Source organism: Pseudorca crassidens, chromosome 5, assembly GCF_039906515.1.
Source record: "Pseudorca crassidens isolate mPseCra1 chromosome 5, mPseCra1.hap1, whole genome shotgun sequence".
Taxonomy (NCBI): Eukaryota; Metazoa; Chordata; class Mammalia; order Artiodactyla; family Delphinidae; genus Pseudorca; species Pseudorca crassidens.
The window spans coordinates 14,391,401-14,406,370 of record NC_090300.1 but is presented as its reverse complement, the minus strand read 5'-3'; the positions used below and the strand labels follow the sequence as shown (position 1 = coordinate 14,406,370).

The window sequence follows — 14,970 nt, the reverse complement described above, 5'->3', positions numbered from 1 at the left end:
GTTTGAAACATGTCAAAAATCCCAACGTTCACTTGTCACCTCCATAATTCCAGTTTGACTTTGAATACAGCCACTTTATCTGCCAACTTGAACACAGTTGTCATTCTCCTGTGAAGTGACAGATTGAGTTCACTGAGCAGGTTGAATATGTCACACAAGTAAGCAAGTTTTGCGACCCATTCTGTGTCACTGAACTGTAGTGCCAGTGGTGACTGTTTTTCTAAAAGAAATCTCAGGAGCGGCTCTCGTAACTCAAAAACTCTGGCCAGTGATCTACCTTTAGAAAGCCATCTCACTTCTGTGTATAAGAGAAGACGTGTGTGCTCTGTGTGCATCTCCTCACAGAACTGTGCAAACAGATGGGAGTTAAGGGCATGTACTTTAATGTGGTTGATAATGTTAATCACATCCTGCAAAACGTTAAGTTCAGGTGACATTTTTCAGCTAACCAGCCTTTCTCTACGGATGACACAGTGCGTAGACTCACATTCATAAGCGACCTCTTTGACCCAAGTGGTGAAGCCAGAAAGCTGTCCAGTTGTGGCAGGTGCTCCGTCGGCACATATACTGACACAAAATGACCAATTCAGGGCTTCCCTGGTGGCGCAGTGGTTAAGAATCCACCTGCCAATGCAGGGGACACGGGTTCAAGCCCTGGTCCAGGAATATCCCACATGCCTATGTGCCACAACTACTGAGCCTGTGATCTAGAGCCTGCGAGCTACAACTACTGAGCCCGTGTGCCACAACTACTGAAGCCTGTGCGCCTAGAGCCCGTTCTCCACAGCAAGAGAAGCCACCACAAGGAGAAGCCCATGCACCGCAAGGAAGAGTAACCCCCACTTGCCACAACTAGAGAAAGCCCGCACACAGCAATGAAGACCCAATGCAGCCAAAAGTAAATTAATTAATTTAAAAAAATGACCAATTCAATTTTCCTGATATGTCCTGATAAGTCCAAAGAGTTGAATAGTTCTGCAGCTGTGGTGTTGGTTGGCAACAAAAGTGCACATAACTTATCCTCATGCACATCCTTCTGAAAAATATATTGCACAAAAAACAAGCGTTGTTGCCTTGTTGTCAACATCAGTAGACTCGTCAACGTGGATTGCATACCACAGTGACTCATTAATCATCTCTAACAATTGTGTCTCAGTATCCTCTGCTGCTATTTCATCAGTTCATCTAGTTATGGTGCTAGCTGCAAGAGGAATACATGCCACCTTTTGAACTGCAGCCTCTCCTAAAATTCCCGACAAATGTCCTTAGCAGCAGGCAGGATCAGCTCTTCACCAATAGTAAAGGGCTTCTTAGCTTTAGCAATGTGGTTGGGCACTAAGAAAGATGCTCTCAGTGCAGACACATTTGATGAAGTGGTGGCCTTCAATAATTGCTTCTGTTCTTCGTGTCCATGTTCTTTTCTTTTGAAAAATTCCAAAGGCTTGTCTTTTAATGCAGGGTGCTTGGTCTCCATGTGGTGAAGCAGTTGAAGGTTTCATGGCTTTGTTGGATAGCCAGTTGCCACATATTATACAAAAGCAGGCTTGGAGAATGTGAATAACCTGTTGCAATGAACCCGTAATTATGTAGGACTCTTGGTATTTTCTTTTAAATACAGCTTTCTTTCTGTTGGCAGTCTTAGTGTCTTCTGCTGTCTCATCATTGGGTCTTTCCCCATTTTCAAAGAAGCTCTCCAGAGACGTTTGTTTTTTATGCATTTTGGCTAGGGTTAGCTTGTGGGCTTACCAAAACTCTTACTGAGACAAGTGCGCAGTGTAGGAAGGAGGCACAGTGGAAGTGGTAAATAAAATAATGGGTGGGCCACGCGTGGACTAAATAAGTGTTGGATTCTGACTCAAAGCCTGCCACTAGATGCAGCTGTACAATTGAAGTACAGCAACTCACTTGCCACTATAAAGCCTGCCACCAGATGCAGCTTAATTGTCACTTGTCACTCACTGGTAGGGTTTTGATTATGAGTCTGCAAGCAATTGATTTATTATGGTCTCTGTGCAGTCAGACCTCTCTGCTAATGATAATCTGTATTTGCAGCCACTCCCCAGTGCTAGCATCACTGCCTCAGCTCCACCTCAGATCATCAGGCATTAGATTCTCATAAGGAGCATGCAGCTTAGATCCCTTGCGTGCACAGTTCACAGTAGGGTTTGTGCTAATGCGGCTGCTGATCTGACAGGAGGCGGAGCTCAGGCGGTAATGTGAGCGAAGGGGAGCAGCTGTAAATACGGATGAAGCTTCGCTCACTTCCCCGCTGCTCACCTCCTGCTTGCGACCTGGTTCCCCCCTGCTGTGCGACTGGGGGGGGCGGTTGGGGACCCGTGCTCTAGGAGACAGATCCAAAAAGATATAGCTGCAATTTATGTCAAAGAGTGTCCTGCTTATGTTTTCCTTTAGGAGTTTTGTGGTACCTGGTCTTACAGTTAGGTCTTTAATCCATTTTGAATTTATTTTTGTGCATGGTGTTAGAGAACGTTCTAATTTCGTTCTTTTACATATAGCTGTCCAGTTTTCCCAGCACCACTTATTGAAGAGACTCTCTTTTCTCCATTGTATATTCCTGCCTCCTTTGTCAGAGGTTAATTGAGCATAGGTGTGTGTGTTTATTTCTGGGCTTTCTATCCTGTTCCATTGATCTACGTGTCTGTTTTTGTGCCAGTACCATACTGTTTTGATGACCATAGCTTTGTAGTATAGTCTGAAGTCAGGGAGCCTGATTCCTCCAGCTCCGTTTTTCTTTCTCAGGATTGCTTTGGCTACTCAGGGCCTTTTGTATTTCCATACAGATTTTAAAATTTTTTGTTCTAGTTCTGTGAAAAATATCATTGGTAATTTGATAAGGATTGCATTGAATCTGTAGATAGCCTTGGGTAATATAGTCATTTTGACAATATTGATTTTTCCAATCCAAGAGCATGGTGTATCTTTCCATCTGTTTGTGTCATCTTTGATTTCTTTCATCAGCATCTTACAGTTTTCGGAGTACAGGTCTTTTATCTCCTTAGGTAGGTTTATTGCTAGGTATTTTTTTTTTGATGTGATGGTAAATGGGATTGTTTCCTTAATTTCTCTTTCTGATCTTTTGTTGCTAGTGTATAGAAATGCAACAAATTTCTGGGTATAATTTTGTATCCTGCAACTTTACCAAATTCATTGATGAGCTCTAGTAGTTTTTTGGTAGCATCTTCAGGATTTTATATGTATAGTGTCATAATTATCTGTTGCTTGTAGTTCACTGTTTAAATGGATATATGTTTTATTTAGCATTTATGATACTTTTCTCTGTTTTAGAAATAACTTTGGTGAGGTAAGGCCTATGAGGATACAAACATTGATGGAATATTCTTTTTTGTATGTTTTTGAAAATTACTTAATACATGTTAATTTTCCATAGTTAATTAATACTTACATTGAATATATAAAACCACTGGACATATTTCAAAATATGGGTAGTTTTTTTTCTTTAAATACCTATTGCTTTGGAAGGCACTTTGAACACAATTTGATGAAATACCCTTCTTTTTACCAGTAGGTGGTGCTCTTGGTCATGGTTACTATTGTTACAAAACAAGATTTTAGAATTTTAAAGAGAACAGCTTTTAAAAATTAACATTTCCTTGTTTTCCAGTTCAGTTGAGCAGTAGACCGTTCAGACAGCATAATCACTAAAATATGTGTCTTAGATGAGGACAACTTACTGTAGCAGTAGTTGTCCAAAACATTGAGCAGAACAAGGTGTCCGTGTGTACCTACATATCGGTTAAATTTTATCAGGGAAGTTGACCCCAAGTGACATGTAACTGTATCATTCCAGCCATTGAGCTGGTTGTTCATGGGGTGGATACCCTAAGCAGCAGAAGTTACAGACTGACTGTCAAGGAAGGTGAAAGAGAGAAGCAGCAAGACAGTCAGACAAGAAAAGTGGAAACAGGAGGAGGAATGAATGGAAAGGGGGTCTTTGAGAGTTGGCTTGCTCTGTGGTGATTCTTGCTGATTACAATGAGCTTTCCTTTTGCCACTAAGAGACAGTGCTTTTTAATTTTCCCCAACATCGTACTTATATGTTGTCTCTGCCATTGCAGGAACTTTGTGAGAATTTCAGTATATGGAAACACTGTCTGTGTTCCAACTGGTGTATATTCCAAAGGTCTCAGTGTAAATGCAGGACCAGAATATTGCATGTCAGTCAGTCAGCCAGCCTTACTCTTAATGACTCCTGAACTCTCATGGACTTTTAAAGTAAGTTTTGCCTTCTTTCTTTCAATGATTTATGTACCATTTTTGGTTTACTACATTCAAAGGAGAAAAACTACGTGTAATAGTCTTACATGAGGTGAAAGAGGCCTTATACTTATTTCATTTACTAGAGAGAAAAGTAGCGAGTAGCATGTTTATCCACAGTGATGCTGCATGGCAAGAAATAGATCTTTTATCTTGTCTAAAGACTAGTTATGAAACAGTGGATTTTTGATATGATTTGATTATAACTGAATAAATTACATATGACTGATATCACTGCTCAATTTACTTACTTTTATTTATTTCTTGTGTCTGTCTTTTAAATGTAGGCTCCCTAAGGTCTTTGTTTTGTTCATGTTTGTATCCCCAGGACCTCCCATGTGATGGGCTTTAATAAATATTTGTCAAATGAAGGGCTAAATTAATGAATGTGGAGTAGGAATGCAGCACACCTCACTTGAATATTTTTCTAACACTGTATTTGTTACAATTAATTTATGTAGTACCTTCCAAAGAGCTCAGGAAATAGAGTGTTCACATACATTTTCATTTATTCTCAAGCCAACTGAGATAGGAAAGGACAGATATATATGGCAATATAACGTGTTAAAAGTGGCCATGTTAGGCAAAGAAATAGTTAAAAATTGGCAGAGGAAAACAGAGTGATAGGAAGCAAAAAGAATGTATCATTTGACTTCCAATCAGTGCTTTCCCTGATAGGCAGTAGTTTTTAGAATTTGAAATGTTGGAGAATCTTTCTGGCTTTTTTTTTTTTAACTTGTTATTGAAGTGTAACATATAAACAGACGTACATAAACCCTAAGAGGACTGCTTCATTGAACTTTTAAGACTTGATTTTTTTTTTAGAGCAGTTTTAGGTTCACAGCAAAACTGAGGGCTAGTAGAGGGATTCCCCATACACCCCCTGCTTACACACGTGCATCGCCTCCCCCAGCATCCACATCCCCCACCAGAGTGGGACAGTTGTTATAAGTGATGAACCTGCACTGATACATCATAATCACCCCAAGTCTAACACCACGGCTCATTCTTGGTGTTGTATGTTCTGTGGATTTGGACGTATGTTTAATGACTTTTGTCATTATGGTACCATGCAGAGTATTTTTACTGCCCCCAAACTTCTCTGTGATTTGATGAACTTCTTTCAAAATGAAAATACCCATCAGCATTCATATTAAGAAAAGACATTGTCATTGGCACCTCACCAGGAGTAATTACTAACTTGATTTCTAACTGTGTAGATTCGTTTTTTCTGTTTTTGTACTCTGTGTGACTGACTTCTTTGAGTCTGGCTTCTTTCATTCTTTTCATTTACTGTGATATTTGTGATACCTATGTTACTGCATGTAGTTGGAGTTTGTTTATTCTCATTGCTGTGAACCTCAGAGAATTTGTCCCTTTCACTTTATCTAACAAGAAATATTAAAGACTTATGCGGTGCTCTGGGCAGAATATAATTATTAGGCAGTTATAAAATCTACTGTCCTCTTCTGTAATAGCAGAAGATTAGTCCCATGAGTTTGGTCAGAGATTTTGGAAACTAATAGAGAACAGAAATATTTGAACACCATAATTACATACGTATGTGCTGTGGAGATCAGTTGAATCAGTTGTATGTAGTAGCAGAAATTTTGTCAGGGTGAAGTTAATTGTTTTGCTGTTAGATCAGCTCATAATGTCAGGAACAAAAGTCCAAACTCTTCTTCACTGGCCCCTAAGATAGTCTGATATTTCCCTACTTTTCCTTAAAATATTTTAACTTTCAGTTTGTTGTTTCCCAGGAAGCACCATGGCTGTCGTGATTCCTGCGTTGCTGCGAGGCTTTGTGGGGGCCATCTGCGCTCAGGCTGCTTCGAGTAGACTGACACCCAGCACTTTGCGCCACCTTACTCTAAGCAGGTGAGTTGTCACCTTCAGTGTCATTTGAGGTTGATTTTCAAAAAGACCTGACCTGCTGATGATCATGGGAGGCATATTGTAACATCTTGCTTACACGTGCATGCTGTCAGTGGATCATTAAGCTTTAGTTAGATGTGCAGATTTTCATGGGCCGCTTTCTGGGATCCATGATGTTATATTGTATTGTGGATAGTCATGCTGTTGCTTTCCAGCTACAGGTATGACAGGTATTGGATAGTCACGATAATTACTAGTGTAATTAATTTTCAGGAGGATAATACTTAATAACCTAATTTTACTTTCTATTAAAGCGTAATGAAATCCAAAAGGAAAACTGATCACTTGGAGAGAACTGCAGATGTCGTTCGCCGGGAGGTTTGTATCTTGGGCCAGGGCAGGTTCTCCTCGCTGGCAGGTGGCACGCAGTTAGGACTGGCTTACTGAGAGGGCATTACATGAGCTTGATCCCTGTGAAGACAGTCAGGGCAAGTTTGTTATTTTTCTCCTCAGAACTTTTCTGAACAGGGCATATGACAACTGATTTGAAAAGATGACAGCAAAATACTCAAATTGTTCCCTTTAAACTTGGAATGGATGGATTTTTTCTTTTTAAATAAATAAATTTATTTATTTATTCATTCATTTTTGGCTGTGTTGGGTCTTTGTTGCAGCACGCGGGCTTTCTCTAGTTGTGGTGAGTGGGGGCTACACTTTGTTGCGGTGCGTGGGCTTCTCATTGCGGTGGCTTCTCTTGTTGTGGAGCACAGGCTCTAGGCACGTGGGCTTCAGTAGTTGTGGCACGTGGGCTCAGTAGTTGTGGCTCGTGGGCTCTAGAGCACAGGCTCAGTAGTTGTGGCGCACAGGCTTAGTTGCTCCGTGGCATGTGGGATCTTCCTGGACCAGGGATCGAACCCATGTCCCTGAATTGGCAGGCAGATTCTTAACCACTGCACCACCAGTGAAGTCCTGATGGATTTGTTTTTGATGAAGGAAGTGTAGCAGCAATGGAGGGAACTATCCTCACAGGCATAAGGTTTAAGGTTTAAGGTTATATTTTAGGGATAGAACTTCTTTTAGAGCCTACATTTTACGAGTAGCTTGCTTTTTCTTTCTTTCTTTCTTTTTTTTTTTTTGGCACCATGTCTCAAAGTCCTTGTTCTTATCCCTATTTAGAACAACTTCCTATTTCATCAAAAGGGAGAAAGCACTAACATCTGAGAAAGGAAGGTGGACGAGCTCCTGTTACCCCTTGCCATGTGCAGATATTTTCCTCCATATTCAGACCATAGAAGTGCTAATCCACCAACCCAAAGGGGTGTCGAGGGCTGGGAAATAAAGGATCCTCACCCTTTATCTCTGTGAGTAACCCCATTTTCTTTTAAAAGTGTCAGTTGGATATTTGATTTTGCTTTTGAATGATTCTTCACGTATTTGAAAATACTTAGCTTAGTTTTGTAAGTGTATTTAAACTAACAGTTAGAAAACTATTTCATATAAGGAAGGATTATACACTTCTATAAACATGGTCAGAAATTGCATTGTCGCAGTAGTTTAATTTTTAGTGTTAATAATAGAATATACTTTAATGTAAAAGAGTATTATTTAGGCCCCACCCTCAAGCTTATTCTACTTTCAGAAAATTGCTTTGGGGCCAAGAGTGGTGTGTTTGTGGATTCAGCTTTAAGCCAATGTGTTTTTGAGGAGTTTATGTAAAGTAGTTCAGCATAATAGATTTATGGCTGTGTGGGAAAATATGCTTTTCCCGCTGATGATAAATCTGAAAACGCTTTTTTTTGGTTTGTTCAACACGCAAAAATGCTGACTCTGTAAAAGTGAGATTTGTTAGAATTTTTTTTTTAAAAGTGAAACCTTGCCAGCTTTGAAGAAAAAGCAGTTTATTTAACAGGTTTGGACTGTACTCTCTTCTGTTGTATTTTGAGGCAGGTAGAATTACGAGTTGGGTTTGGCAAACTTTTCATAAGGAGCCAGATAGTATGTTAGGCTTCCAGGGCCACCCTGTCTCAGTTACAACTACAAAACTCTGCCTTTGTAGTGTGAAGATAGCCCTAGGCAACATGTAAACAGATTGTTGTGGCTGTGTTCCAACAAGACGGCATTCACCAGAACACTCAGATTTGGCCTGTGGGTCGATTGTAATTTGCCAATTCCTGAATTCAAATTTTACAGGACAGAATTTCTGAGACTTCTGAGGGGTTATTTTGAGCCAAGTTTAAGAAAACTGCACAGAAAGTTAATGGAAACTCCAGTAGTGTGATTGAGCAGTTGAGAGTTGTAATGCCTGGAAGTCAGAGAATTACAGGGTAAGTCCAGCCATGGTATCAGCTAGGTGGGAGATTTTCCAGTTGCACCTCCCCTCCTTCTCTGTTTCTCATTTCTGCTCCTCTACCACACAGAATGAGAGTGGGGTGCTGGGGGGTGGAGCTGGATAAGCCAGGTGGTGCCTGGAACCACGTCCTTAGTGGTGTAAGGTCATCAGGGGCTCACCTGCATCCCTCCAGAGTGCAGGTCCTAGCCATGGAACAGGCGCTCAGCTTGGACTTCTGGAAATGACCAGCACCTCTGGTCAGGCCAGACCACTTTCTCCTCTCTTGTCTGCAGACCCTGCCTTCCCTTTGTACGGCTAGCATACCGCACAAAACTCCCCATGTGTCATTTGCCCTTCAGTTCCAGCCTGTGAGGCAGCCTAAGGATAGCTTGGCATCTCCATGTTACAGCAGAGGCAGCAGAGCCTGGGGCCAGAGGGAAGCTCCAGGTCTCTGATTCCTAGGCCAAAGGACCCTGCTGCTTCCTGGAGTGGCTCCAGAATGGAGCTCTCACCCACCCGGAAGTGTCCTTTCTTTACTAGGCCTGGGGTTCCCTCTGGAGAATTTACTGAATGACCATATTATGATGTTAATATCTCTTACTTGGGGCTGTAACTGTAAGCTGTCTGGAGTCCTGCTGATGAGAGAAACTGAGCTCTGAACTGAATGACATTTGACTGTGATGCTGTGGCTAGGACTTACAAAACTATGTTGAATAAAAGTGGCAAGAGTGGGGCTTCCCTGGTGGCGCAGTGGTTGAGAGTCTGCCTGCCGATGCGGGGGACACGAGTTCGTGCCCTGGTCTGGGAAGATCCCACATGGCGCGGAGCGGCTGGGCCCGTGAGCCATGGCCGCTGAGCATGCGCATCCGGAGCCTGTGCTCTGCAACGGGAGAGGCCGCAGCAGTGAGAGGCCCGCGTACCGCAAAAAAAAAAGTGGCAAGAGTGGACATCCTTGTCTTGTTCCTGATCTTGGAGGAAATGCTTTTAGTTTTTCACTGTTGAGTACGTTTGCTGTGGGTTTGTCGTATATGGCCTTTATTATGTTGAGGTAGATTCCCTCTATGCCCACTTTCTGGAGAGTTTTTTATCATAAATAGATGTTGAATTTTATCAAAAGCTTTTTCTGCATCTAATGAGATGATCATATTGTTTTTATTCTTCAGTTTGTTAATATGGTGTATCACACTGATTAATGTGCCTATATTGAAGAATCCTTGCATCCCTGGGATAAATCCCACTTGGTCATGGTTTATGATCCTTTTAATATATTGTTGGATTTGGTTTGCTAATATTTTGTTGAGGATTTCTGCATCTCTATTCATCAGTGATATTGACCTGTAATTTTCTTTTTTTGTGGTATCTTTGTCTGGTTTTGGTAGCAGAGTGATGGTGGCTTCATAGAATGAGTTTGGAAGTGTTTCTTCCTCTGCAGTTTGTTTGGAATAGTTTCATAAGGATAGGTGTTAACTCTTCCCTATTTTAATTTAATTTAATTTTTTTATTGGCGTATAATTGCTTTACAATGTTGTGTTGGTTTCTGCTGTACAGTGAAGTGAATCAGATATATGTATACATATATCCCCTCCCTCTTGGACCTCTTCTCTAAATATCTGATAGAATTCGCCTGTGAAGCCATCTGGTCCTGGACTTTTGTGTTCTGGAGTTTTTAAATCATAGATTCAATTTCAGTACTTGTAATTGATCTGTTCATATTTTCTGTTTCTTTCTGGTTCAGTCTTGGGAGATTGTACCTTTTTAAGAATTTGTCCATTTCTTCTAGGTTGTCCATTTTATTGGCATGTAGTTGCTTGTAGTAGTCTCATGTGATCCTTTGTATTTCTGTGGTGTCTGTTATAAATTCTCCTTTTTTGTTTCAGAGTTTGATTTGGGCCCTCTCCCTTTTTTTCTTGATGTGTCTTGCTAAAGGTTTATGAATTTTGTTTATCTTTTCAAAGAAGCAGCTTTTAATTTCATTGATCTTTTCTGTTTTCTTAGTCTCTATTTCATTTATTTCTGCTCTGCTCTTTATGATTTCTTTCCTTCTTGGTGTTTTGTTCTTTCTCTAGTTGCTTTAGGTGTAAGGTTAGGTTGTTTGAGACTTTTCTTGTTTCCTGAGGGAAGCTTGTATTGCTATAAACTTCCCTTTCAGAATGGCTTTTGCTATGTCCCACAGGTTTTGGATCATCATGTTTTTGTTTTCATTTGTGTTTAGGTATTTTTTTATTTCCTCTTTGATTTCTTCAGTGATCTGTTGGTTGTTTAGTAGCATATTGTTTAGCCTCCACATGTTTATGTTTTTTGCAGTTTTTTCTTGTTGATTTCTAATCTCATAGCATTGTGGTTAGAAAAGATACTTGACATGATTTCAGTTTTCTTAAATTTACTGAGGCTTGCTTTGTGGCCCAGCATGTGATCTGTCCTGGAGAATGTTCCATATGCGCTTGAAAAGAATGTGTATTCTGCTGCTTTCAGATGGAATGCTCTGTAGATATCAATTAAGTCCGTCTGGTCTAATGTGTCATTTAAGGCCTGTGTTCCCTTATTGATTTTCTGTCTGGTTGATCTGTCCATTGATGTAAGTGGGGTGTTAAAGTCTCCCACTATTATTATGTGACTGTCAGTTTCTTTTATTTCTGTTAACATTTGCCTTATATATTGAGGTGCTCGTGTGTTGGGTGCATATATATTTACAATTGTTATATCTTCTTCTTGGATTGATCCCTTGATCATTATGTAGTATATTTCTTTGTCTCTTGTAACAGTCTTTATTTAAAAGTCTATTTTGTCTGATATGAATATTGCTACTCCAGCTTTCTTTTGATTTCCATTCGCATGGAATACCTTTCTCCATCCCCTCACTTTCAGTCTGTATGTGTCTCTAGATCTGAAGTGGGTCTCTTGTAGACAGCATATATATGGGCCTTGTTTCTGTATCCATTCAGCCAGTCTATGTCTTTTGATTGGAGCATTTAATCTGTTTACTTTTAAGGTAATTATCCATATGTATGTTCTTATTGCCATTTTATTAATTTTGGATTTGTTTTATTAGGCCTTTTTTCTTCCTTTCCTCTTTTGTTCTCTTCTCGTGTGATTGATTATCTTTCGTGTTGTTTTTGGATTCCTTTTTCTTTTTCATGTATATATCTATTACAGATTTTTCGTTTGTGGTTACCATAAGGTTTTGATATAGCAGTCTGTATATATACATGATTGTTTTAAATTGCTGGTCTCTTAATTTCAAATGCATTTCATATATCCTGCCCTTGTACTCTCCTCCTCATGATAACTGGTTTTGATACCATATTTGTGTGTGGATGATTTCCTACTCTTACTATATGTTTGCCTTTACCAGTGAGCTTTCCTCTTTCATAATTTTCTTGTTTCTAGTTGTGGCCTTTTCTTTTCCACTTAGAGAAATTCCTGCAGTATTTGTTATAAAGCTGGTTTGGTGGTGCTGAATTCTTTTAGCTTTGCTTGTTTGTAAACTTTTGATTTCTCCGTCAGATCTGATGAAAGCCTTGCTGGGCAGCGTATTCTTGATTGTAGGTTTTTCCCTTTCATCACTTTAAATATATTACATCACTCCCTTCTGGCCTGCGGCATTTCTGCTGAAAAATCAGCTGATAGTCTTATGGGGATTCCCTTGTATCTTATTTGTTGCTTTTCCCTTATTGCTTTTAATATTTTCTCTTTGTCTTTAATTTTTGCCAGTTTGATTACTGTGTGTCTAGGTATGTTCCTCCTTGGGATTAATACTTTTTTAATTGTGCTAGTGTACTTCTTTTAGAAGCCTATGCCTTATCCTACAAATGCCTTATGTGTATTGTTGCCTGTTGTTTACAAAGCCCTCGATTAGACAATAAGTTGTTATTTGATTCTCACAGCCACCCTGGTGCTTATCCCCATTGCACAGGTGAGGAAAGTAAGGTTTCAGAGATTTAGATAGGATGACCCTGCTTTCTGTTTGCCTGGGGTAGTCCTGGCTTATAACTCTTCCTCTGGTATAATTGTCAGTAGCACCCCCTTTTCACCTTCACAAGGGCCCTGTTTTGGGTGATAAATTACATTGTTGGCCTAAGTTTAAAGGACTTGTTCAAGTAAATGGAGAACTCAGCCCTTGAACTCAGATCTTTGTTATCAAATTGGTCTTTCTTTCTAATATAGCAGAGGATCGTGACACTTGATTTAGACAAAGTTCAATTGAGCAACAAAATGGGAGGTAAATTTCACACAGCCATTTCTCTGTTCCAGATCAAAACTTCACTTAGTATTACCAGGCATAACAAACGTGGGAGTTACTACTGACACAATAAAACCAAATGACTGGGCTTCTGAGTCAGAGACATTTGGGGATCCTGTGAGTCCCATTGCTGGTTATTGAGTGCCGAGAATCTGCTTGACTTTGGGTTTTGCTGAGGCTTGGATTTGAGTGGAATAGGCTGCTTAGTTGGAGAGCTGGATCGTGTTCTGAGTTTAACTCTTAACACTTCTCTGCTAGTCATCACCTGTACATTTGGGAAAGGTTGTGTGCTGGAGCGGCCTTCTTCAAGTTGGGAGGTGGGGGGGCATTTTTTTTAATATGGACTGTTTCCCAGCAGTTGGACAGCTAATTTGCTTTGACTGATGGTCAGAGAACCTTTTAGAGATTATCCAGATTGAGATGAACAGTACTTGGCATTCACGGCACTGTCAGCTCTGACAGAGCAGAGAGTGGTGGGGAGACCTCAGGCACCTAGAGGCAGCTGGGGGCTTGTGGGGGGGTGGGCCCCAGTCTCTTGGAGAATCTCCCAGGGGGGTGCAGTCTGATGGCCCTGGCAGCTGGCCTCCAGCTCCTCAGGTACCCAGCACCCTGCTGTGAGTGGAGGCCTACGAAGAGGGAAGCCACTGTAGCCACAGAACCTGGCATAGTGCTGACATGACATAGGCACTCAGTACCTGTTTCATTGAGTAGAATAAACAAGTGTTACTCCCACTGTGGACAAAGAATGTCGCCTGCCCATTTCAGTAAACAAAGGATATTGGGGCCATCAAGCCATCAGCCACTGTAGCCACCATCCCCCATGGTGCACACTGAGGGGATTCAGGATGGAGAAAAGCAGGTTACTGGCCCTAGATAGCCAAGGTGCATATCAAAGGAATGATTTCAATAAGCTCAGACTCTTGCATCTTCCCATACGTAGAGAAGCACTAAATTCATTAACTCGAGATGTCTGTTTTCTCTTTAATTAGCAGTAATCTTTTCTTTTTTTTGCGGTATGCGGGCCTCCCACTGTTGTGGCCTCTCCTGTCGTGGAGCATGGGCTCCGGACGCGCAGGCCTAGCGGCCGTGGCTCACGGGCCCAGCCACTCCGCGGCATGTGGGATCCTCCCGGACCGGGGCACGAACCCGTGTGCCCTGCATCGGCAGGCGGACTCTCAACCACTGCGCCACCAGGGAAGCCCTAGCAGTAATCTTTTGATGGTCGATTACCTGGGTTTTTGCAGAAACTCCTATATATCCTGGCTCCTCCCTTACCTATTTGGACCAGTATCTCAGAGCTATCTGAGAGGCTGTATCCTAGACTTAAGTCTGCAGTAAGTCCACAGAATAAAGTATAATTCTCAACTTTTAGGTTGTGTATTTTTTTTCACTCGACACCTCTTCTGTGGCTGATTACCTGTACTGCCTTGGAGAGTCCCTTTGTAAAGTAGGGACAGTGATGATATGCAGATAAGGCCTGTGAAAATGAGAACTTCCCTCACCTGGTACTTCTTAACTAGACCCAGAACTTAACTTGTTAGTGTCTGAAATATATAGTGTCATTGCTTTTCACGGACACCCTTTTTTTCAACAAATTAAGTAATCTAAGAGGTGGCTCTTTTCCATTTTTCCCTTAGGGGATCCAATCAAATGAAACAGACATGCATTGAGTGCCTGCTATAACCTAGCCCCATTCCAGGTGTGGGGAATACAGCAGTGCATGAGGCAGGTAAAGCCCCTGAGGTATGTGGGGCTGGTAAACCAGAAATGTCAGATGTGATAAACACTGTGAAGGAAATAAAACAGGGTAATGGGGTCATGGGTGTTGGGAGCGTTATTTCCTATTGGTTTGTAACGTTTGGGCTGAGACTCGAATAAGGAGGAAAGCCAGCCAGCCTAGTGCACAGCATTCCTGGCAGAGGGACTGGAGAGTGCGGAGACTTTGAGGCAGGAACGAGCACCGCGTGTTCAGAGAAGGTGATAGATGAGAGGTAGGAGGGCCCAGGTCATGGAAACTGCTGTGGCCTTGGACAAGGAGTTGGGGTTTTATTCTCAGGGCGACAGAAGGTTTAAAGCAGGGAAATGACGTGTGGTTTACATTGTAAGTGGGTCATCTATTGGCTCGGTAGAGCTCTGGGCTTCTGCGGTGCTTTGACACCAAGTTGGAGGCTACTGACATAGTCCGCGGAGAGATGACGGTGGCTTAGGGTAGCATGGTGGGGTTGTGGGT

General features: G+C 41.4%; 1 protein-coding gene across 2 annotated transcripts in view; it reads left to right on the top strand.

The window, feature by feature from the left end:
• OXNAD1 (oxidoreductase NAD binding domain containing 1) overlaps nt 1–14,970 on the top strand; it is a 55,742-nt gene that overhangs the window by 6,111 nt on the left and 34,661 nt on the right. Inside the window, exons 2-4 of one of the 2 annotated variants that reach the window (XM_067737399.1) lie at nt 4,098–4,254; nt 6,057–6,174; nt 6,486–6,549. In XM_067737399.1, the coding sequence (XP_067593500.1) occupies nt 6,065–6,174; nt 6,486–6,549 (174 nt within the window). In that variant the 5' untranslated portion in view covers nt 4,098–4,254; nt 6,057–6,064. The remainder of the gene's footprint in view (nt 1–4,097; nt 4,255–6,056; nt 6,175–6,485; nt 6,550–14,970) is intronic. The other variant, XM_067737400.1, reaches the window with a different exon arrangement.